Source organism: Thunnus albacares, chromosome 13 (genome assembly GCF_914725855.1).
Source record: "Thunnus albacares chromosome 13, fThuAlb1.1, whole genome shotgun sequence".
Lineage (NCBI taxonomy): Eukaryota > Metazoa > Chordata > Actinopteri > Scombriformes > Scombridae > Thunnus > Thunnus albacares.
The window spans coordinates 28336273-28361202 of NC_058118.1; the positions used below are offsets into that span (position 1 = coordinate 28336273).

The following is a 24930-nucleotide window of genomic DNA, read 5'->3' on the forward strand; positions in this document are numbered from 1 at the left end:
AAGAAGTTGAATTCTTTCAGAAACATTCTGATATTTTAGTCTAACAGTCTATCTGTGTGGATACAAGAGCACACCGACATAATGCCCTCTGACCTGAAGGCATGAAAGATGTCAGGAAAAGACATGAAATAGATCTAAAAACCCAACCTCTTCCTGCCAGCCATGGAAGGAAAATGGACAGTTTTGGAATTTACCAACTTTATTCTCCTTCCTTGGTAACAACTTTCTATAGTATTGGATTCAGTTTATTTGACATTTAGCTGTGTAAGTGTATTATTTAGCGGTGGTCCCATTGCTATGATAATGCCTTCTTAATAGATTTAATTACAAATTAGAAAATTAAGGTTTATTGATTTTTTTTTGTATTATATTTGGTTAATCAATATTACAGTTTTATCACTGGTTTTCATGATGTGTTGATTGGCACTGGTGACAGAAATGTGTGAGTATCCAATTTGCAAGTGTGAAACTTTCAGATATTTGATAGGAATAAAATGATCTCCCTTTTTCTCAGTTTTCTCCTCATATGAAGAAATTAATTAGTAACCTAAGGCGTTCTCCCAAAAGAGTGCCAAGGATCCTATTTCTTAACACCTCTTAGACTATAAAAGTTTACAACTCTGTCTGGCTTGGCTTCTCCTTTTTGCTTGCTTGCTGACCACCGCTGCAGCGTCGCCTGTGTTTTTGTTTTTGTTTTTTCAGCTTTTCCAGCCATTATGGCCCATGTTGCATTTCAGGTGTTTTTATTTTTCCCTGAGAGATGCAATCTCCAAAAAGGAATTCTCAACTAAGAAGAAAGACTGCAAAGATGAATAAGCCACAAACCAAGCCATATCATTTGCCATTTGAGTATCTTTTAACTTTTTAATCTCCTATTTTATTGTGTGGTCAGGATCAATTGGATTGACTTTCATGAAGAAGTGCTGAACCAAAGCACTTCACTGAACCTGCAGCAGTTCTCATCTGGTTGTCACCCTGGCAACCTGAGGATCACCAAGTCTGCTTCGCCTTACTCGGCGCTTTCCGGAAAGCTCACCTCATCATCAGCCCTTCATCATCCACGGAAACAGTAGGAAAACCATTTGGCATGCTTCTGTTTCAGAGTTCATGCAAAATCTTCCAAAAATAAAATGTTATTGGCTTTAGAGTCTTGGCCCCCTTGTTGCGCTTTTGACTAGTTTTTGATAACATTCATTCATTAATTCATTCATCCTGTCAGCATAACTTGTTAATTTAATTTACCCATTCATTCATACATTCATTCATTCATTCTAGTTGTATATATGCTTAGTGTCCCCCATTCATCCCTTTCCCTTGGTATTTCAATAAATATCCTGATTTATCACCAAGTTGTTGTATTTGTGTATTTGTTTTCAACAGAGATGGAGATTCCTATATTCAGAGTTGACAACTTTCAGATATAAGATTGATTAATTTGATGCATTTTAATAAATTAATTGATTAATTAATCAATAGAGGTGGTGCCCCTATAATTCTACGAGTGCATAATATTAATTACCAAGTGTTGTATCTCCTACATCGCTCAGTATCATTAATGCCCCTCTCTGCGCTGTCCTCCGCCCTTTAAAGGAGTGATAATTAAACACCTGCTCAAAAATATCATGGTAATTCTGATGTGTTTGATAATTATAGGCCAGTTTCAAATTTCCTCTTTGAAAGTCCTGAAAAAAAGAATAGTGGCCATTCAGTTAGCTGATTATGTATCCAGCAGGGGTCATTTAGAACTATCTGGCCTCGGGTTTTTCTGTACCCTTAAGACTGGCTTAGTCAAAGTTTCCTTCTCTGTGACATGTAGTTGTATCAAGGCAACCATCTCATCCATCAGCTCATCTCAAACTCCTAATTGGAAAATCTCCACTCCCTGTGAGGAAATTGGTTCTAGAGCCAATAGTGAGTACAACATCTCATAACTGTCAACTTCATGTACCAGCTTTGGCTTCTTCACCCACAGAAAGGTGACATTTCATATTCCTAGAGCAAATTTTAATTGGTAATTCAACAAAATCTAAATCTGCTCTGACCCAATCTCTTGCCCATCATGTCTATGTCTATGTCAGGAGCCAGTTTGCAGCCCAGAATTGCAGCTTATGGTCGGGACCATCTTTTCCGTTTGAAGCCAGGACCTTCCATATAAGGAGGTCCTCAAACCGAAGTGAACGCTAGCTGGCAACACTAAGTGGTGCACACTTAGGCTAATGTTAGCTTCTTTAGCTAAATTGTGCTAACAGGGCAGGTATTGTAATCAAGCAATATTGTGACAATAGTCCAACTCATGTTGTGATTAAACCTTTAACACCAGGGACTATTTTTGATTGTTAGACCCTTGCGATTCATTTGAACAAAAAGTTTGATTGAAGGATTTCAATCAAGGTTTTTGCTATTGAGCTACAACTGTTTGATGAAGGATTTATCACTCTGTTGGACTGCCAATCTACTTTGAAGGTACAGAGACGCCATGTCTATAAGGTTTTGGTTGCATTAAGCATTGAACTATAACAGAGCTTTTTTTAATGACCTAAATGTCCAATAAGATGGGGGTCAAATCTATTGCATACATACAGTATATTTCATGCTCACATTCATATAAGTTTGTATCAGTCTGTGAAAGGTCCACATAGTGCTAGCGTCCTGCAGGCGGAACAGTGGGTGGTAAAAAGTTGAGTAGATTTCTGTTTTGTCTGTTGGGATTGTGAGTTGTACATGTTTACATTCTCTTTTAATGTAACTCAACACTACTTGCTGCTGCTGCAAAAGTTCAGTGCTCATCTTTTCTCAACTGCAATGGAAAAACAGTAAGACACACCACACACCATCACAGCACGCACATGCTCACACTAAGGAATACAGTCAAGGTATGTGGACGGATACATAAATGTGCATCTGTAAGCAGGTACAGTAGGCTTGCTTTCCTGCCCATGGCACATTTTAATTAGTTAAAATGTGTGTGTGTGTGTGTGTGTGTGTCGTACTGGGGTTTGCCTTTGGCCTGACACGTCAGTTCCAGGTTCTCTCCTTCCCTGGTCAGACCCTGAGGAAATTCTACCACGATCTTTACCTCCGGTTTGTCTGAAAGGATGAGAGAGAGACAGAAAGAGAAATAAATGCTGGGACAACATAACAGATAAAGTAATATCCATCTTCCCTCAACATTTACATTCTACACCTCTGTTCTTTCTGATGGATTCCTATTTGCAGTAATGCTGTTGGTAGCATACATAAATATGAAGGTAAACATATTTTCCCACAAATTCTGTCCATATGCAAAAACATCTGCATCATTATTTACAGTACATTCAGTGGTAGCATTTCAAATGCTAAACTTTTCCAATTGGTTCAGCTGGACACATCCTCAGAGATGCTGCAGAGACAAGAAATGATGTGGAAGTTGTGCTTGTACCATCATGTAAAAGCATAACTGACAAGTAACTTTACTAAGATGTAATGTTCATATATGTTTGTTAAAGGGCTACTCAGTTTATTTTTTAATGAATTAGTCAATGAAATGAAGTGAAGCCAAGTAACTGTTGAAATGAGAAATAATTAGTCTTCTTCTTACAAATAAAAGTAGAATTTATAAGCAATAAAACCCATCCATGATCAGTTCAATACACTCAAGAGTTTTGCTGCTACAGCCTTACCTCTAGTCTGGTATGACCAGTCGCTTATGGTGGCTAATATAAGCACATGTCTACTTAATATTCTTTATATTATATAGATGTAGTCAGTTTGCTGACTACATGACTCCTTTGTACTGTTACTGTTACATTATGTTCCAGCGTTTATTATTATGCACCATCACATTTTCCGCATAATACATTTTCTAATCAAGTACTTGTTTTCTATCAGCTTCCATCAGTGCATAACTATTTTCCTTCACACAGAAAACACAGTAACGCTGCTCACCGTGATCACAGAGATAATCCCTACAGGTTTATAGATTCAAAATAACAATAATAAATGCAGCCATAAAAACAACAACAACTATTACTTGCCCCAGAGGGGTTGGAGTGTCAGAGGAGGTCAGGTCGAGTTCATGTTGCTAAAATGCAACTTAACTCTTGTTATGATTGAGCTACATGCTACACAAACTTTGCTCGGTCTGGGTTGATATGACTTGACATCAAACCATAGACTCCAAACCTCAGTCAAAGAGTATATATATGATTCAAAGTGTGTTTCCTTTAGATTCGCCTACTGCTATTGGCTTAAACTAAACCTGCTCTTCTGTTGCATCAAATCACTTTTCAGCAGTGTTGGGTCTACTTGGGGCATAATATTGATGGAATTTTAAATCATTCTAACACCAAAAAACAAGCCAAAGCTTTGGGGAATGATCGATGCGGTGCGGTGCAGGACCACAAGTAGCCCTGAGTATGTCCAAAGAGGTTACATGATAGAGTTGCTACACAAAACAGAAGATGCTACTGAAGAGCTGAGGCAGCTGGAAAGAAAATATAACAATGTTGTTTTGACAAATCAGTGGGGTGCTTTGACAGTCACCGCTGTGCTATTCTTTGCAACTACGGAGTTTCTATTGTTCCCATTCTGTTGACTGTTGCTGGTGTTATCAAAGCCTTTTTTTCATCTTGGCGTGAGAGACTATCCTTTATTCTGGACAAAAATCTAATGTTTTATTCAATCTGTCATGTAGTTTAGGGATTGAGTTTAGTCTCACCGTGTACTGAAAGTTAGACTATGACAAAAACAAACTTAAAAAGTTGGTACATATTGGTTGATAATTCAACACAATGAGGTGCCCCGTTATAAATAAATAATAACTTTAGGAAAATTCTCATCAATCAAAAATGAATATCCTTCATTTATTGTTAGAATTTAATAAGAAATGTATGCATTCTCTCCAACAATCTCCCCTTCATCAAAAGTAAGATTTGTGTCACAGGCATCCAAATTAATGGCCAACACTTTTGTCAACCCTAACCCTAACTCATGAAATTAACCTGAAGACCACAGTTGAGTGTATACACTCAGCACTTCACTTTCAGCACTTTACTCAAAATTATTATTTTTAGTTATCGTACATTAGATGGTGTAGATAAGTCACAATAGCATGATTACAGTTTTATAATTTTGATGTAAATTATTCCTGTTCTTTTCCCAGTTTTCAGTAGCCTAAATGCAAAATTTGGTACCTTCCATCAGCCAGTAGACAGAGGGATAAGGCTTGAGTTATGTTTTCAAGGGGGGCAAAGTTCCACACTGCTGTCCGACCTTCTCTGCAACAAACAACACATGTCTGGCCATCCATCTGTCTAAATCACGCCCTGTCAGTGGCCAGCATTCAGTCTTGGTGATGGACAGCAGATGGGAGAAAAGCCAAGTCTTCTGTTCAGTGGGCATGCATAGGTTTAGACAGTAGCCCTGTGGTTTTGTTTCCACTCCAGGCACTACATGGCATCCTGCAACTTTTTTCCTCTGCCCACAACGTCATCTGACCTTGTCGCCTCAGAGCCATAAACATGAAGGACGCCAGGCATCTGTAGGTTGTTTTGACAGCCTCAAGTAGTTATGGCGGAGCTTTCTTGTCTCTGCTTGATGGAAAAACACACACTGCACTGCCAGATCCGGATACTGCCACTTCAGTGGAAATGAAATAGTCTCTACTGTGTGCAAGAGGGCCATTATCATTATGCTAACTGAATTATTTGCTTTATTGTATGCCTCACCTCATAAGCACAGACAGCACTATCCATCTCTCCGCAGCCAGCTGACCTTAAGGGAGAAACAACCAGGCAACGGAGCAAAACAGCTTGCTTTGCTTATACACATAAACATTACAGGCTTATTTAATTATGCTGTCCTTTCACCATGAGCTTTTTTTTTTTTTTCAAATTTCTTACTACACAATGCACTCCATTCCACTCACAAATTGCCCATACAGTGAGTGAATGGAATGTAAATCATCTCGTATATCTTAGTAATCAGTAAACAAACTTGTATGTGTGGTAGTAGCACGAAAGTAGACTTTTTTTTTTATATAGGTCCTGTAGTTTAAAATTTCCTACAAGAAAATGACATCAATCTAGATTCTTAAGAAGGTTCCTGAAAAATTAAAACATGTAATTTCGTACTATTATGTCCTGAACTACATTAAAGGAAAATAGAGACTACAGTATTTTAAGTAATACTGCTTAACTTTTCGTAAACAATTTACTTCATGTTATCTGTATTTTAGAATATGCTGGTTAGAGTTTTGATGGACATATTGATGTTTGTGGGTTCTTTTTTCTTAATTACCCTATACCAGTATTAGGCACTGTGACTTTTACAGTAAAAATTACAGCCAATGAGCCACCATTTAAATTTCACATTTTGAAAACAAACAACATAAATACTTTCTCCTGTGTTTCTTTTGTTTCCCCAGCTGTATCAAAAACGTACTGAACCGTGACGCCAAAGCTGAGGCAGGCACTGAGCCATGGATTTGTTTTATACAACCCCGATGTTCAATTAGTACACTTCCAATTAATTCATCTCAATTAATCGCTATAGCTTTTAGTCAGTGCATATAGAGAGGAAATTCCTCTAAAAATCAACAACTGTTTATGAACTTTTCCCTATAATAAATACCTAATTACATACTTCTTTCCAGGAAACATCAACAAGGAAATATTAGAAACGAACCAGCAAAATAAAGTGTTAGATCCAAAAGTAGTCAAATAACATAAATTTGAAAACATCACCTTTCACGTTTCTATATATATGTCCCATACAAACAGTAATATCTTTCAGTCAACAAGCTACAAATGTATTATTAAACTGTACGGCAGAGAGATCACAGAGAAAGTAGAGTGCAGGACTGACTCTGCCTGTTTGTTGCCCATTGCAGTATATACAGAGCATGACAGCAGAAACCCCTGCATGAAGCAGTGTGAGACGCTGAGCTGGGTGATCCATGTGAGCTCCCTGTTATCAGAGGCCAGTAAAATGCCATGCTGCCTCTGTAGATGAACTGATCTCCTCTTCTTGCTCTACCAGGGAAAGGTCAGATAGCTAGAGAGGAGTTTTTTTTTTTTTTCATAGAATGCTAGGGCATGCCAGAGGCCAAAGACAGGTTACATTTGCATTAAGTACATAAAAAATGCATCAAATGTATTTATCATTTTGCATCAGGTACATGACTGAGGTTTATTTAGTTACTTGTCTACAATCTCCAGTGTAATGGTAAGGTCTGTGATCTTCACTTTTCATTTGACCCACCTATTGGCCTAATAAATGCTTTCTGTTGCAAACACTCGGTTTGTAAGAAATGTTACTGAGTTTAGTTTAGTGTCACACATGGATTTGTATTTGTAAAACAATAACATAGGGTGAGAATGTGTGCACAAACAGTTGGGGAGGTGAAAATTAAAAACAAGGTGGGACAAAAAATCGAAGCAGTATTTTTATTTTATGTTCTTAGCCAATTTCACTAAGTGGGCACATTTTTTTTCATTCTACACACCTACTACACCTGCTATATTTAGAGTATAATATGCCAAAGGCTAATTTATTAGTACTATAATAACTAACATGTTTTTGTGTGCTCATGTTAATTATTATTTTACTAACTTATCCATACATTTTACAGTTAATTTCTCTGTCTTTATGTTCTTTTCATTAAATTCTTTACTCTATAAAAAGCAGTTTTTAATTGGAGTCGTATAAACATAATTATTGCAGAGTGTATTTCTGACATCTGATCATCACTGATTGAGATAACATTAGTGATGATGGTTTACAGGTGCATGTGCAATGCATTAAAGACATTTTTTGTATGACGGGCAGATAGTAAAATTGCACATTTTTTGTTATTCTTATTGAGACACCAGCAAAGTAGACTAAGGTGTTTATATGCAAAGATTTATAAATGTGCCTGCAATGCATGGTTAATTAAGGCAGAGGAAATCAGTCTCATGAGCAGAATTGGCTGCAGATACAATATTTGTACACTTCATAGCAGTATATTATCAGGTAACTGTGTCTGCAGTGTACTTTCATTCTTCTTGGCAGGTGTTTTAAAACTAAAACTACACGGTCCAATTTAACATATTTTTGACCCCCAAATGACAGTGGGAGACAATATGGTTAATACTGATGACAGTAGGACAGAATCTTGTAATGTGAAGTCAGTAAATTGTGTTTGTGAATCTTTATAGTGATGATTAAGGGTAAAAGATAAAACTTTGTAGACAGAAGTGCAAAGGTAACCTGATACCGTACATTTATATTTAATTGGAAGATGTTCATAAATGTGCTATTTTTCTATTTTTTTTTTTGTACTTGGTATTCATCACACATGGAGATCTTTTCCCTCTAATGACAATGCCATGCAGCAAAATTTCAGTTGGGAGAAATGTGGGAAATTTATGTCATTTAATTAGTGGAGATGGAACAGTCTTCTCTATAGCAGTCCAATGTTCCCCTTTTACTCATCATAACCTGTGCATGGAGATGATATCCCTTCAATGACATATGTGTCATACACCAACATTTTAGTTAGGAAAAAGTAGCAAATTTATGCCATTTAATTAGTGGGGATGGAACACTCTTCTCTATTGCTTTCCAATCTTCTGAGTTGAGCTGATGAGACATTACAAGACAGAAAAAAAAAAACTTCCATAATGCTGCTTGAATATCCATGCTTATTTCGAATTTATTACTGAGCAGAAGTACTTACATTGCACCTCCAGGTATTTCTGTGCTTGGAAGTCCTTGACCGCAGGGTGGTCAACGATGCAAACCACAGGTACACCATCATCCTCCTTACTAACAGTGAATGTGAGTCGGCTGGTTACTGTGTACATCTTGTCATAGGACAGCTCAACCTTGGGCTTTCCTATGGGAAACATTGAAGACAGACTTAACACAGCAATACAGGTGCATTTTTTATATTTCAGTTCAAACATGAATGAGTCATAGACAATTCAACAACCTTCACTCACTGTGGTCTGGCAAGACCCAGTTGGCATTTGCTTACATAAAGAAGAAAATTCAATAAGTCCTCCAAATTAAATGGTAAAATACGTTGTTGGTCCATGCACTCTAGAACGAGACAGGTAGGGCGACATCATTTGTCTGTGCCTTGAAAAACTCTTAACATCTGCTGAAAAGTACTGTACATCAGTTTTATGACATGACACTATGGTCAAGGTTTGGTTAGGTTTAGGGAATGATTATAGTTTGGGTTAAAAGTACTACTTTGTTAAGGTTAGGAGAGCTTTGTCATCATGGATACCATAATAACCATGTCCTTAAAGTTAGGAGATAATTGTGTTTATAGTCATAATTCAGAATAAACAAAGTTGACTGACAGAAAAATGAACAGCAGTCTTCTGTGTTTAAGTCTGATGATTGTTGAATCATCCATCCAACCTGACCGACAATAATGTCACCTGATTTCCTGATCAGGTCACTTGCTGAGACAATTCTGTTGTTTTTCTCGGGACAACAGTCCGACAAAATTCCTTATATCAGGCATTAGTATAACTACTATAATTACTATTCATTACTGAAAAACATGGTGGCCATTCTAAAAGCATTACAGTTCATCTTAACTATCCAAAACCACCTTTGCACGGGTCACGGGTTTGGAGCTAGGCAGGGTACGCCCTGGACAGGTCGCTCATCTATCACAAGGTTGACACATATAGACAGACAACCTTTCACACCAACAAAATTCAGAATCTCCAGTTAACCTAACCTGCATGTCTTTGGACTATGGGAGGAAATCAAGTCTTACCACTGACCTAAATTTTTTTTCACTCACATGCAGTTCCTGATACGTGAACTACAATGTCTACTTTATGGAGTTGGATCTAGAATGAAGAGGTGAAAAGTTGGCTCTTGGTTTAAACTAAATACAGCACTACTTGTCGTCTTAATAATCTAAAGGTCATAGTTTGCTGGTTGATTGGCTTCTTGCTTCAGGGCTCAACTGATTTTCGGTGCATGTTTTCCCACACATATGGTTTCATATAGTGTAAGCTGAGCTCTGAAGATTAGGGTGGGTTTGCAAAGAAAAATATCAATAAAGTCTATTTTTACTCATAAATGTTTTGGAAATATGACCAAAACTTAATATTTTGGACTTGTGTTGAATCTTTTTTATGTATCATTAATTCCTCAGGGAGTACTTTTTAAACAGCTTGTCTTGTTGAGGGGTCAATCTGCTAACTTGAAAAAATAACAAAGCTGAAATCTTTCGACTCAAGGCTGCCAGCAAGGAAAAAAAAATCACTTGTTAAGTCCTGCCAAAGACAGCTATTATTTGGCTGCAAGTGCGATGTCTTTCTTCCATTGACCTTACAAAATATGTAGAGTGGAAGTGAGGGGGGTGTCCTTGAGAATAGTCAGAGAAGGTGAATTGGCTAAAAATTGCCTACTGTCAGGGACTACTGTGTGACTGTGAATCACTCATTAGGCTTTATGAAACCATATTTATTGTGTGGCCATCGTTTGTGCAGCACTGCCGGATCAAAGTAACCCTCCTCTGATTAGTGTCTTTGTAATATCACACAGACAATATGCTCTCAAATGCAATGAAGAGGATACCTCATCACAGTCATACAAAATAAGAGGGATAGATGTAGACAGTGCTGCACGGCAGAGTCACAAAGTGAGATTGATTATTTTTATCTCTTTGCCCTACTTCCTAACTGTTGCACATGTGTGTTTGTGTCCCATCAATAAAACAAAAAAACTGGAAGCAAACAAATGAAAGCAAAGACAAATGCTGCAACACGAGAAAATATGTCTTAATGTGAATAGTTCCATCTATCAGCTTGTGTTTCAGTTTTTAAAATGTGTACCAAGTGCACATCTACCCACTACCCTACTGCAGCTCAGCCACCCTCACCGTGGTGACAGCTGTCTCTTTGGATGCTGGGAAAGCAAACCTGTGTGATGTGCCTGGTGTAAAGGAACAGGTTGTCATGAATAAATACCACTAGAGGCCTCAGATGCATGCAAGCACCTGAAACAGGAACCTGAAAGAGTCTGCTCAAAACCAAAATGTCTTTTGAGATGCATGAAACCGTGGTGAGGAGACGTCTTTATTCAAGTCCTGGTTTTCTGGATCTCTTGCTTTACAACTTCGAAATTCATTGTTGAAAAAAAAAATACTCGTGCAAGCCTACACAAGCTAAATGTCTATGGGTTAGGGTTGGGGAAACCTGTACGATGGCTGGGAACCAAGGTGGGCAGGTAAAATAGAGATGAGCCATTACCTTAATTACTACCCTTCCCTTCTACTTTATTGTAGCACAGCTTGCACTTGTGAAACTGGAAATAACAGAAAAGGAAACTATACTTTGTGAGGTACATTTTGCTTTCAGCCCTGCAGTCACTTGTTTTCTCCTCGTCTGGACTGAGCTATTGTCACATGACCATAGAGCAGCCACTAACTCAGTACCCATTTGTGCTACATAGAGACAAAACAAATGAACCCTGCTGTGACTGGTAATCATTCCTAGAAGAAGAGAGGAGAGAAAGAGACGGTTTCATAAAATGGACATCTGGCAGTACTCGAAATGTGCTGCATCAAATATTAATCTGTTCAAGTAGGGCAACACACGTGTGTCAAACACTTTTTTTTATGCACAGAAAAGAGGCATCAAACTGAGTTGATGCACATGAACCACTACCACGTCATTCAAGAAGATGCTAGCACTAGTCACAATTGCTCTAACTGGCTTGCCAATTGTCAGTTATTAAAACTAAGTTGCTGGCCAATTAGATAACATGGTTTATTTAGGAGTCACATTTGTGCTATCTAGTCCTGTCTCGTTACTGTCTGCAAACCATGGCTCTTTTGTGGAGTAGTTTGTTCTCCAGCAGAGCACGGTTACATAAAAGTGGAGCTATGCTTCCACTCTGTTCCCTCAAAGGCCAGCACTGTCAAGACCATTTGCTATTGTTAATGGCACAAATGTGCATGTCAAAGTTCCCTTAAGTCGAAGTCGACAGGAAAGATTTGAATGGATTTATGTTGCCCCCGCTGAGCATGACAATTCCATTCAAAGGCTACAGTGCTGTTCTGCCGGCCACAATGCTAGTGAGCACAGTTTGTTGGAGGCTTTATCATGTCTGGTCCCATTATCTTGTAACATAGAAGAGAGATCGTTTTCCAGCACTCTTATTTACCAGCACAGCCCTTACGAAAAAGAAAATCCATATTGGATTAGCACACTTAATACACTGCTTACCAATCATATTTAGACCGGTGACTAACTTTGAAGTGGTGCTAGTAGAGCTGAATGTCACTGAAAACTGCACTAGAAATTCAAGTGTTTTGTACATCCCAACACATACTCAGTTGGGCCTCTTTTTCTGTACCTCCTCCACATTTCACTTATTCATATTGTTTAACCACATTCTTGTGGAGCAAGAAGGAAGTAGTGTCTAGTTAAATAAAATATATGTCTCCAGCTCTATTACTTAACCCAAAATATTATTTTCTTCATTCAATCTTCCTGTTGGGGTAAAGCAGAGTAATTGAAATCACCCTGTGGATATCTCATAAGACTTGAGGCTAATGGCTGTTCTGGTCCCTGTCAGTCAATGAAGTGCCCTACCTAGTGGCTTTTTCTTTTTCCTTTCCTTTAATCGTATTTAATCGTAAAAGAATAGAAAGCAATGACCTGAACTGTTAGATCCTGATCTGTTTTGACTCCATTTATTCATGGCTTTCACTGCACTGTAAGCTAAAGAGCTTGAGATATCAGTGTCGGGGCATATGTTAATAAATCTCTAAACAAGCAGGATAAGAGGAAAAGGAAGGAGAGGGAGATAAGTGAGATAATGGGTCTGTGCATATTAGGAGACATTTCTGGATTTACACTGGCAAGCATGACAATTGCAACCTTTAAATGATATTTAAGAGAGCCTGATTATCCTTTAAGGTAATTAAGTTAAATTCTGGGGATGGTAAATTAGAAATAAGTCTGCCAGGCAAGGAGCCATAGCCGAAGGAAATATAAGTAATTCTGCCCTAGTGTCAGGACTCCACCCTCAGCCATTCTTTCTCTTCCCATCTTTCATTTTCTTGCACTCTTTTGTCTTTCACATTTTCAGCTTCAGCAGAGCAATACCAGGTTTCATTTTATAACATTGCTGCAGTGTCAACTAACTGTGAGTCAGTTGACATCCATCGGAGAGTTTCCCAATGGCTGCTAACTAGTTTGACATTGTCAACAAAAATGATATTGTTGAAATGCCCACAATCATGTCAGTTGTATTTGCAAAGTGTAACATGACTATAAAAGATGGACTTCATTACTGGGTTCAAAATTGTTTCGGGCTGTTTCATCTTTTCACCTGTGGTGAAAATAGATGAAAGCACATAAAGCAGTGTTGTGAAAGGTGAGCATTTAAGTACCACTGGGTATTGTGCTATGGCAAAAAAAAAAAAAAAAAAATCTATCAACTCTGTAACCTCAAAGAGTGCCAAACCTGTTCTGTGAATGGCCATAAATTCCAACAAGTGTGAGAAAACAGAATGGGCATAGGGTTGAGGGGTTTTCTGCCATTCAATGAAACAAGCAAATGAGTACCGTTTGAATGCTCAGTTCAAGAGGTGTTGAATATTCAGTAAAGGAGGGGGATATTACTAAAACCAAATAAAAACATGCTGAAACTAGAAAAGTGCACTCAGCAGAGTGCAGATCTCCACCAGGTGTGTCTGAGGGCAAGTGTAAAGATGCAGAGTAATATAATGGTATTGTAACTGTGCATCCTCCTGGGTTTGCCTACCTGTATAAACTTAATAAAAATAAACGGAACGATAAGTCCAAACTTCTCAATTTAAACATTGTTTAAAAACTTTTCTATGGATGTCAGTTTTTGAGCCATGACAAAGGTCAAAATGTGGCCTGTGGTTTTCAACCTAGCCAGTTCACAGAAATGCCTTTTGCTGCAATTGTTGATGACTTGCAGCCCCTACTGACTGGTTAAGAGGAATGAGTAGTCAGCAGTCAATGGCATGTTATAGGTTTTTCAACAATCGTGAATCACTGCAACCACACAAGGTCCTTGAGCATACAGTCATAAATGTGCAAAAAAATATTATATTGATGAGTCTGGAAATGTTTTTTTTTTTTTTTTTGAAAATCCAGCATTATATACATTTAGACAGAAAGGCCCTCGAACTTACGAAATAAATCTGACCATCTGCATGTACACGCAAGCTTTACAATAACCAGGTTGCTGCAGTGCATGTTAATGCCTTCAAAGGTTTTCTGATTTATTTTTTGCATGTAAACATGGTCAATGGGGAGGTGGAGGCACTTGTTCTTGTAGCCACTAGTTCTTGGGTCTATTACTAGTATGGGAGAAATCTCTACTTTAAAAACATCTTAAAATTCTACCACGAAGGAAGTTTATGTTGGGCTACAGGAGGAAAATTCCCCACCAGCTCCACTTTCCTTAAGGATTCATTTGATTTGATTGCTAATTATTATCTAGAATAATGGGGTTTTACTTTTTAGGTGGATCACCTGTCCTCTTAACTGATCACACACTTAAATACTCACATTACTGTACAGATCTGTCACTTGTCACTGACATTAAGGTACTTCAATGAAATCAGCGACCACAGGAGCATTATCTTTGTCTATTGTATACTTACAGACTAAGCATTGCCAAAACCTCCCTGTATACACTGATCAGCAGAAACACAGCATTGCAAGATTTGACTGAAAGTCAACAGTCAATTTTTTTGTGATGTTAGCAGCTAGTTGTAAGCCAACAATGTGCTTTGACCTTGGCACAATATTCACAATATTCTCAGTTTTGAGCTGACCACTAAGGGTTTAATGTGCTGCGGTGTAGAGGTGACGCTGCTCAGGGCCTTCTACATAGTTTCTGATTAGGACCTTTGTTTCAAAGTCTTTACAAAGCTTGCTGTCTGGGCTCTGAGGTGGAGCTGCCTGGCAGGAGGCCTGTTCACTCCTGAGCTTTGCCCAGACTTCTAAAGCTCTGCTACCTTTGATGAAGGCATGAAAGTTGTCATGGTGCCAACAGGCTCTGGCCACCAGTCCATATTCATATTGCTTTAATGGAAACTATTTGAAGTCACAGCACAGCTCCATTTAAAAAGCAACAGCATTGATGCAAGTATTAAATACGGAGAGCAAGCAACGGAAGAAAGAGGCTGGCCCAAAAAATGGTTCATTTATGAACATGGCATGGGGGCTTAAACAATGCATATGTGCATGCAAAAGTTAGATTTTGACAGGACTTGACAGGGGAATGTACACACCTGTACTGAAACTCCTGTACAAGAGCATTTTGGAAACAATGGGAATTAGAACATAAATATTAAAGTAATGAAATAAAGGACCTTTCTCTTGGCATTATTTTTATTCCTTCTTGACCAACACAGCATATATAATAATTAACTATACAACAAAGTCTGTGTGTTGTGATGGACAACAAAACATCAGACTTTAGCACAGAAGACTGTTGGTCATTTGCTTTTTTCAACCACAAGTCTATATTCTCTTTCAAAAGCAAGACAATGATTAACCCCTAACCTTCACCGCATAGTAGTTATCTGAAAATGCTTCTGTGTCATTCTGAAGTTCATGGACAAAGGACGTATTATGTCATTTAATTTGGAGGACTTGTTGGGTAAGGAACACAAGAATCAGGATAGTTTAAAAGCATACATGGTTTTCTTTTTTTTTTGTTTGCAGAAGTTTTTAGTGGAATTTATGGATGGTTCCATGTTTTTCTAAGCCAGGGAAACAATGGATGAATGAATTTCATGTCTTTTATGGCCCCTTTTCTCTGGTTCATAAAACACAACATGTTTGTGTCACAGAGGTATTCGTTCTACAGATAAGCAATCGAAACGTAGACAGAAGTTTAACTCAGATGTTCTGCGCTACATAAGTGCCTGATTGTATTTAGAGACACAAGATTTTCTCTTTGGATGTGGAGTAGACCTACCTGGGAGCTCCTTATCTCCCTTCATCCATCTGATGGTGGCGGCAGGCTTACTGCTCATGGCAGTACAGGTCATCTCTGTCTCGTTACCCTCACTCAGGATCTCATCCCGGGCTTCAATGATGGGGTTACCTGGAGGAACTACAATAGGACACAAACACAAGTCTGTAAACACTGGGGGAATATAGTACTCAATTCTACACCCTCAGTATTACAAGCTATTGTAGACACAAGACCTGACATGGGAGAGATGGATGAAAAACCATTTGAAAGTTTGTTAAATCTGATATTATATTAATTAAGAAGCATATTATATTAATTAGATATGTTAAGTAGTACAATATGCTAACACTGAACATTTCGGAAACATCTGATCTCAGATAACTACCAGAAATGTGTTGTGTTCACATTTTGATGACGTGTTTATTTATTTATTTATTTATTACATTAACAAGAAAGGCATGACTATATTTAACAAATCTAAAAATATGCAACAAGCATGCTGATTATGTTCATATGAATAAACAAAAATGAAACAAGAAACAAACAAAAAATATGTAAAAAGAGCACACATTTAAAACTCACATTAATTACAGCATCAGTTTTATATTGCTGATCCATAGTTAATGAAATTTGAATTTCCTGTTTCAAATCAAACGTCACTTTAGCTGCTCTCTTGCACTTATAGTGAGCTGAGCATGTTGCTCAACACATGTGTATGCTGTCTTCCACAGTCTAAATGTTGGTTAATTGTCTTTACCAGCCTTCTATCAATAACACTGAGCGTTTGTTTGTGTATGTATTTGTGTGTGTGTGTGTTTTGTTGTACTTAGCACAGTGATGTCAGCGTAGGCTTCCTGCGGAGGGTCTGTGTAGAGCTGGCAAACATATCGACCCTCATCTGACAGCGAGACATTAGACAGCGACACCCGCAGCTCGTTGTCTGAGAAGTTCACCAGCTGAAAGCGAGAATCTTTCAGTGCTGAAAGAGAAAAACACAAAACAGTTTTCTGACATGCTCATAAGTTTATATACCCTGGTAGAATTTGTGAAATATTGGCCATTTTTTGGAAAACATGATTGATCATGCTGAAAACTTTTGTTTTATTTAATGATAGTGGTCAGGTGAAGCCTTTTATTTTCACATAATTGTATTTGCCCTTTTTAAATCATAATGATAACTGAAATCACCAAAATGGCTCCGATCAAAAGTTTACATACCCTTGAATGTTTGGCCTGATTATAAACACATAAGTTGATACACACACGTGTAAACAGCTATGAAAGGTAAGTTTCCACACCTGTGACTTGTTTGATTGTAATTAGTGTCTGTGTATAAATAGTCAATGAGTTTCTCAGCTCTTGAGAAACCCTACAAATTTCAATCAGGGCTGCTCTGACTTTACTGGATACTGAGCCATGAGGAAAGCAAAAGAAAAGGGAGTTGAACTTTATAAACCAGTAAAAGGATATAAAAAGATATCCAAAGATTTGAAAATGCCTATCAGTGGTGTTCAAGCTCTGATGAAGAAGTGGAAAATGAAGGGTTCTGTTGATACAAAGCCACGGTCAGGAAGACCAACAAAGATTTCAGCCACAATTGCCAGAAAAATTGTTCAGATTGCAAAGAAAAACCCAACATGTTACTTCAGTTGAAGGTTGCATGTGGCTGTTTCAAGATGCATAATAAAGAGGTACTTGAACAAAAATGAGCTGGGCAGTCAAGTAGCCAGAAAAAAGCTATTAGTGTACCAATGCCACAAAACTGCCTGCTTACAATATGTCAAACAGCACCTAGACAAGCCTCAGAACTGGAGCATAAGTTATTTGGAGTGACGAGACCAAAATTGAGTTTTATGGTCACAACTATAGACACTATGAATGATACACATCTTACAGATTCTGCCAGGGTATGTAAACTTATGAGCACAACTGTATGCATATAATGGCAGTGACTAATAAAAGTAATATTTAATGCTGTCATTAAATCCATACATAGTAGTTACCCATTTTGTACTGTTTTTTGTTGTGTTTTCTTTATACTCCAGCTTTAGATGAATTGTGTAGGGTTTGAAGCCTTTTTATCCCTCAATTTTAGTTGCCCATAATGTAATTGGATAAATTAAACTTCAGTACATCAGCAGACTCCATCGTCTTTGGCAGCAACCATCTTTAGTTCTAGTTTTTTGTCATTGTTGTTTTCCACGTTTGTCGTCTTGATCTTGAGAACAAAGGCGTTTTTCTTCACCATTCCAACTGTTCTTCTGTCATCCACTACTCAGACTGAATAGTGATTTCATTTCACTTCATTCATTCAGCTTGACATTATGTTCATGTTTCTATTTGGAAGAGTGTTTTCTGTTCCACCTACATCATTTTCAGCCAACTTGGAGGCACATTTTTCATGTTGATAAAAGAAATATGCACAATGTAGGAGTTGTTATTTCTGTAAGTCGACTTCTACAAAAGACTACAACAACTGCTACGTCTGAGTTCATCTAATCTTTCTGCTGCTATTTTTTTTATGGATGTAGCTATTTGTCTGTCTCTGGCACAGGACAATGATTCCCCTTCTTAATCCCACCTACAGAGCTTTGATTTGACCTGTTGGAAAATCTGACCAAATCTGAGATTAACACTTATATAACTGTCTCACTGCTTGTGTGTATTGCCCCACTGGACCTATTTATAGCAATGTTGCGTTCCATGATGTCAGCAAATTACTATGGTGAGAAAATAAAACCCAAGTTGCACTGAGCTGCAGGTTTTCTTTAAGGTTTGATCCATAATGCAGAGGAAAGTGAACTAACTGTGATGATTTTCTCAATTAATCATTTGGTCTATTAAATGTCATCACAATTTCCTTTCATCAGTTGCTTGTTTTGTCCAACCAACAGTCCAAACCCAAAAGATATTCTGTTTACTATCACATAAAACAAAGAAAAGCAGCAAATCCTCACAGTCGATAAAGTGGAGCATGGAAATATTTTTGCCTTAAGTTTTTTTTTTAAAGTAATCAAGACTATCCATTGAGATTCGCACAGGAGTTTTTAAAAAAATATTTAATCATAGTAGAGCCATTCATTATTTATGTAAATAAATAATACATTAATTTTATTATTATCTATTATTTAGACAATTAATAATATAATAACAATGATGAGGGTTTATCTTTGTCTTTTGTATGTTTTTTTTAATTCACCAGAGGGTTCTTTGAGTTTTTATGGTTTCACACAAAGCATTTTTGCTTCATGTGCATCACGACTTCAAGCATGCTTCAAAACACTTTTCGGAGAGAGAAAAAAAAACTCAATCTAATTAGTCAACAATCAATAATAGAGCAAAGTGATGTAACAGTATACAGCAACAACAACAAAAAAAGGAGAGAAAATGAAAGCACAAGACACAATTCCCACTCCCAACTCCCTTCTGTTCAAACCAAAAGAAGAACATACTGTACATGCTAACAACATGGTTTGTATTAACAGATTATTACCCTTGGCTGTCCTTTAGTTGGCCTACTGAGGGATTGAGGACAAATCCATAAATCCTGTCTCTTCCTCATCTGTAGCCACTTTCATCTTGCCTAACCTTGTTTGCCCACCAACCTAAGCACACTCTATCATCTGTAATGTAGAATGACAACATGTGGTCAAGATGAAAGCTTACCTGTCTCCATCCCCCTTCGATGTGCTGATAAATTCTGCTCTGATTGACAGAAACTCCAGGCTCTTTGCACTATGCACTCTCTAAGTATAGATCTGTGTACTCATTCTCTGGCTTTGCTTTTTTTCTCAAAGCTTAAAGCATTAAATATGGAGACTTCTGACACAGAACACCTCAAAACAGGCATAAACAGATAGAAAAAAACCACCCGACTACATGATGATTTCACAAGTATTTCAGAGATGATGAACAGGAAGAGGATGAAACCACTGTACAACCACACGGTATCTGCCTTTAATGTCAAGAGACAGACATGAGGAGAGTGATTGAGTCAGACGAAAAAAGGAGAGAGGGAGAATGCCAGTGAGAAGCAAGAACACTAATCACCACAATTGATTTTATGCATCATTAAACACGAACATCAGAAGCATTTTAAGTGATACCATAAGGCTGACTGGTGATGAGTCCTTTCGACATCACATTAAGGAAAGAAATGTGGGAGAAAGTAAATCTGCATCCAAATATTTAATCTCAACATACATCTACTGTATGCTCTTTCATGGCCAAAAAGCAAAAAAAAAAAAGTCATGATGTGGGTGCTCTGTACATGACATAATGTGCTACTGTCTTTGTGCTGCCTGAAAGGACTGCTCACAACACTCAAAACAAATACCTCAGAAGAAGTACAAACAAACTAGGAAAAGCTGGAACAAATGTCTGAAAATGCAGTAGACAACAGGGCTATTTTTCATGCAAATGCTAATTTCTTCCCCATACAAGATCCACATATTCACCAAAACCCCGTAAATGGTTGGTTTCCATTAGCGCAGCTATTAGTTTCTTTTGTCTAAGCACAATGAAGCCTGTATTGTGGCACATGAATAATATACCCCTAATTAGTGTGGCTCATTCAAAAGACTTGTTAGCCCTTATTAAAATGAGAGGTCAGCCTCTAATCCTAATGATTTAATTAATTTAAATGTTCCCAGATTAAAACATGCCAATGCTGCAGTATAAATATGCACTGCAGAGAGCATACAACCTGTTTTTAGAGGCAGAGCTTCTCTGGAGGGAGAAATACTTTTTCTCTATTGTTACGATGGAGATAAATGATCGAGGGGCACTGTGATGAATGGCATCCGATGGTTTAAAGGCAGTGGCAGCACGGTGCACACAGGATATCTCTACAATCCAATAGCTAAAATAGCTAGTATAGAGGAAACTGTTTTTTTCCTATTATTAAAGGAGAAACAGGCTCTGTTCCAGTGTAAACATCTGCTACAGTTGGTAACCAAATTCCTAAAATGCTGTACTGCATCAATTAGTTCTTCACAGAGGGCATGGATAGATGTGGGGAAATTATTAATAATTTGTGGATTTAAATTGAAGCCATTAGCAACAACAGTCTGACCTCTAACACAAATATAGTAATTGAACAAGATTTAGCACAACTGAATAACCAAAACCATTTTATCTCTCCTTGAGAGCAACCTGAGTTTCCTTTTAAGTTCCAGCTTGTTTCACCCTTTCCCCTTTGGAGAAGGTGGGTAATGTTGAGGACTGATGACTCCAAAGGAAAACCGTGCAAGCCAGCACAACTTTAAAGAAGAGATGGGATGCAACCGCAAAGTTCAACAGAGGAAATGGTTTGGAAACGACAATTCTTCCATTAAGGCTGCAGTTTGCCAATCACCTTTTGACTGCACTTTTACTTAGAGTAAAGCTTCTTTGTTCATTTGACTCTCTATCTTGATTGAACATGCTTTTTCTGTCTCAATGACTTGATATACTGCTCTACAGGTGATGCGATCACTTAGGACTAGGCCTGGTCTCGCTTTGAAGAAAATTTATTTGGTCTGTAAAAAATTCTCCGGCCGGCATCACACCGCCCCCTTAGAAAATTTCATTTTAGTTGCAACAGTTTTTCAACAGTCAGGATCACATTTTGCCCATGAAATGCTTCACGAAGCTCATTACACTTTGGTTTGAACAACAAGATGAACAACAGTGAGTGATATTTCTGTCTCGCTAACTTCATTTTCACTCACCACAGAAGCTGCAGTAGCTTAACATTTCCTGATTGAAGACAACCTGTACAGATAAATCAATCTTACCCACACTTTTGCCATTTTGTGGTGCTATTCATGGCTGTAGCTGGGTATCTAGATAGCTATAAAATGATGTCCCCACTAGGGATGTGCCGAGAGCCCAGTATTTGTATTTGTATCTGTATTTGTTGAGGCAGCAAAATTATATGTATCTGTATTTGTATTCGAATAAAAATGGAAAGAGGCTTAAAAATCTTGTTTTTGTTTTTATGACACTTTTAATTTTAGAAAATGAAAGTGTTACAATAAGAATTCATGAATAAACCTTACGAAGTTGGTCCCCACATTGGGTCTTGAACTGGAGTCTCCAAGATCATAGATGACTGCGCTGATTACTGAGCTAAAACTTTACTCATTGCCTCATGCAGACAGTCCTATTTATACACCCATAACACAGGGACAGCACACCATGTAATGTATAGGGAAGAACTTCAAAGGTGATTCTTGCTTTGCACTTTTCATTTATTGCCTATTTTTTACAACCTAACTTTGTGGAAAGGAGAAGGGGAACAACAGGTTATGAAACAAATATTCGTATCAAACCCACTATTTGTGCTTTGCCGAATAATGTATTTGCATTCGGGCACATCCCTAATCCCCACTGTTAACCCTGGAAACAAAGCTGTGATAGATCAATCAATGAACCGTGAATTAACACAACACCAGAGCTATTTGAATCACTGAATATGAGGTATGAACTTCGGGTCAGGCAACCTTTGTTGTCATGACTACAATAATAACCACAGGGTTAAGGTTAGGGGCCCATCGTAGTAAGAGGTTTTTTAAAAAATTGCCTTCATCCACCCCTCCTCCTTCTCTGAATCTGAAAATGTCTCAACATATACAGTATATATGTCATCTCAACTGCTCGGGGTCATAATTACTACAGCTGCTAGATAGCATCCTTCAATCAAATGTAACTATACGTCAATGTGCGACTGACATCATGATCTATTTGTTGTTTTTCTTGGGAGGACAGCCTCGATTCAGATATGATTTCTATCCAAACTACAGTAGTTCTTGAGAAAATAGGAAAACATTTCAAACATGTTACACAACAAATAAAAAAGAATCCCAGATCTGCACCTGGACTCAGAAATGCACCAAGAACTAATCACCTGTTCTTTTGCCTAACCTGCCAGAAAATGTAGGGAATTTCTTCTAAATGTCTTCCTCTGTATTTGTTTATTTGTCTGTTTTTTAAGTTACAAACAGAAAAAAAAGAAACATAACTTATTTATTTGAAAGAAATATATTTAGTATGCCAAGAATTTGAGAAATCCTTGCCAATCAGATATAATCCATTTCACAACAGCATTTCTCAAAGATCTCATAATCTTCTTAGGTATCACTTCTAAATAAGGCATTGTCGTTTAAGCATGAGCTGAATAATTCTTTCTAATACACATTGAAAAGAATGACCGAGACATTGTAGCAGTTTGGAAAGGACACAGTCCTCCATGTGCAAGGTCTGGGATAACAATGCTGTAGGCTCAAAGAGATATAAGGACAGATGATGGAGAACAGTCTGGTTCAAACAGTGGGGTTGAACATAGTGGTACATTTCAGAAAAAAAGCAAAGACAAGGTGAGCCAGGCATCACTGCAGACAACTCTTTTATTGTTACGTCACAGCACGCTGCAATACACATTTCATACCTCTTTGTGTACTTTGGACAAATAGAAAAAGAGGCTGACCTTTAGTTTCATGCTCTTTTTGCCCTGTTCTTCTTCTCTTGTTCTGTATCTGATAGCATGAGAAGGACATCACAGATGCCTGACAACGGTAATTGATAGTCGAGTCATTGGATAAGAGAAGTCTGTCCAAACTCTGAAAGGCTGTAAATTATCTGATCTGTCAGGTTTTTATAGCTGATGGCGATGAAGCAAATTTAACATACTGATAAGACAGTACAGTAGAGCCGTCCTAAAATACAGCCAAGGGGACTTGGCAAGGTAGCTGACAAAGTGAAAGTCCAACTCTCCTCACTGGGTATGTTCCTTATTTGTCTTATTCAAGTTTCTGAGTGCAATGAACCAATTATACATACTTATATATATATTTCAGTATATTTGCAAAAATAATAGCACAAAAATGAGTGTCAATGGTCATGTCGAATACTGCTGGTAAACAGCACGCCCTCTTTAATGAGCTGTGAGCATGCTATGCATAATATTGGGTATAATACTCTGAATGTGCACCACCAAACTAGGAAAAGAACCAGTTGAAGGAAACATGTTCAGTGTCAACATTGAGTGCAGGGGTAGTTTATAGTATAGTGCAACATAGGGCTGTCACTTTTTGAAAAAGTCAAGTTCAAATGGATTTGAACTAACAAGTAATTTGTCTGAATTAATTTGAACACAACCCGTATACCCCGATGTGTCAGATACAATTTGCTGTGACTTTTTACATAGTTGGCAAACAGTGTTGGTATTTCCACACACTGCTTCTGAGATGCTTTGTTTCATGATTATCCGATTAGAACAGCTTTGCTAGCTAGTGTCCTTCTCCATTTTTAATTTATTAGCTCCCTTTACTGATAGGTCAAAGAGCATGCAATAGGTCAAGCAAATATTAAGAACGCCCTCTGCTGGGTCACAAGGCAAACTACTTTAAATGGTCTGTTGCACTTACAGACTGTAAATTTTGAATTTGAACAGATCATTACAGTTCGAGTATTTAATTTTTCCATTTTTTGAAGGAAAGTTCAAATTTCTAATAAAAGTCTAGTGTGCAACATTAGTGCAGTACACTAAATATGTGGATTTATGGATATGTGGACGGGTGAGTTAAAGGATATTTGGACTTTTGGTCTTTTTAGAACAAAATGCCCTCTTTGTGTTTTCCCCAAACAGTGTTTCCTTGCTGAGGCACAGCACAGGAGGGAAAAGTCCAGGAAAAAAACACTGTGACAACAAACCTGCAGTGACTGCCAACACAAAGATACCCAGCTGACTGACAGCATTGTATTAGCTTTGGCTAAACTTTTGGATGCATTTTTGAACAGATCGAGGACTGTGGATTTTGTTCCCCATCTTTTACGGTGTATGTGCTTTGCAGCCTGTATGGAAGGATGATTACAGCAACCAATAACTTTTTCAACGTACATATCACAACAATTTTAGCAAGGATTTTATTGAGATAGACTTGACCAAACACAAAGCTATCCTTTAATGTTTGAATCTGA

General features: G+C 37.7%; 1 protein-coding gene across 4 annotated transcripts in view; it reads right to left on the minus strand.

Moving 5' to 3' along the window:
- Positions 1–24930, minus strand: part of cadm1a (cell adhesion molecule 1a) — a 416956-nt gene that overhangs the window by 70025 nt on the left and 322001 nt on the right. For all 4 annotated transcript variants that reach the window (XM_044370498.1, XM_044370499.1, XM_044370500.1 and 1 more), the window contains 4 exons: positions 16796–16948; positions 15970–16107; positions 8699–8857; positions 2991–3087 (listed from right to left, as the gene is read on the minus strand). In XM_044370498.1, coding sequence (XP_044226433.1) covers positions 2991–3087; positions 8699–8857; positions 15970–16107; positions 16796–16948 — 547 coding nt within the window. The remainder of the gene's footprint in view (positions 1–2990; positions 3088–8698; positions 8858–15969; positions 16108–16795; positions 16949–24930) is intronic.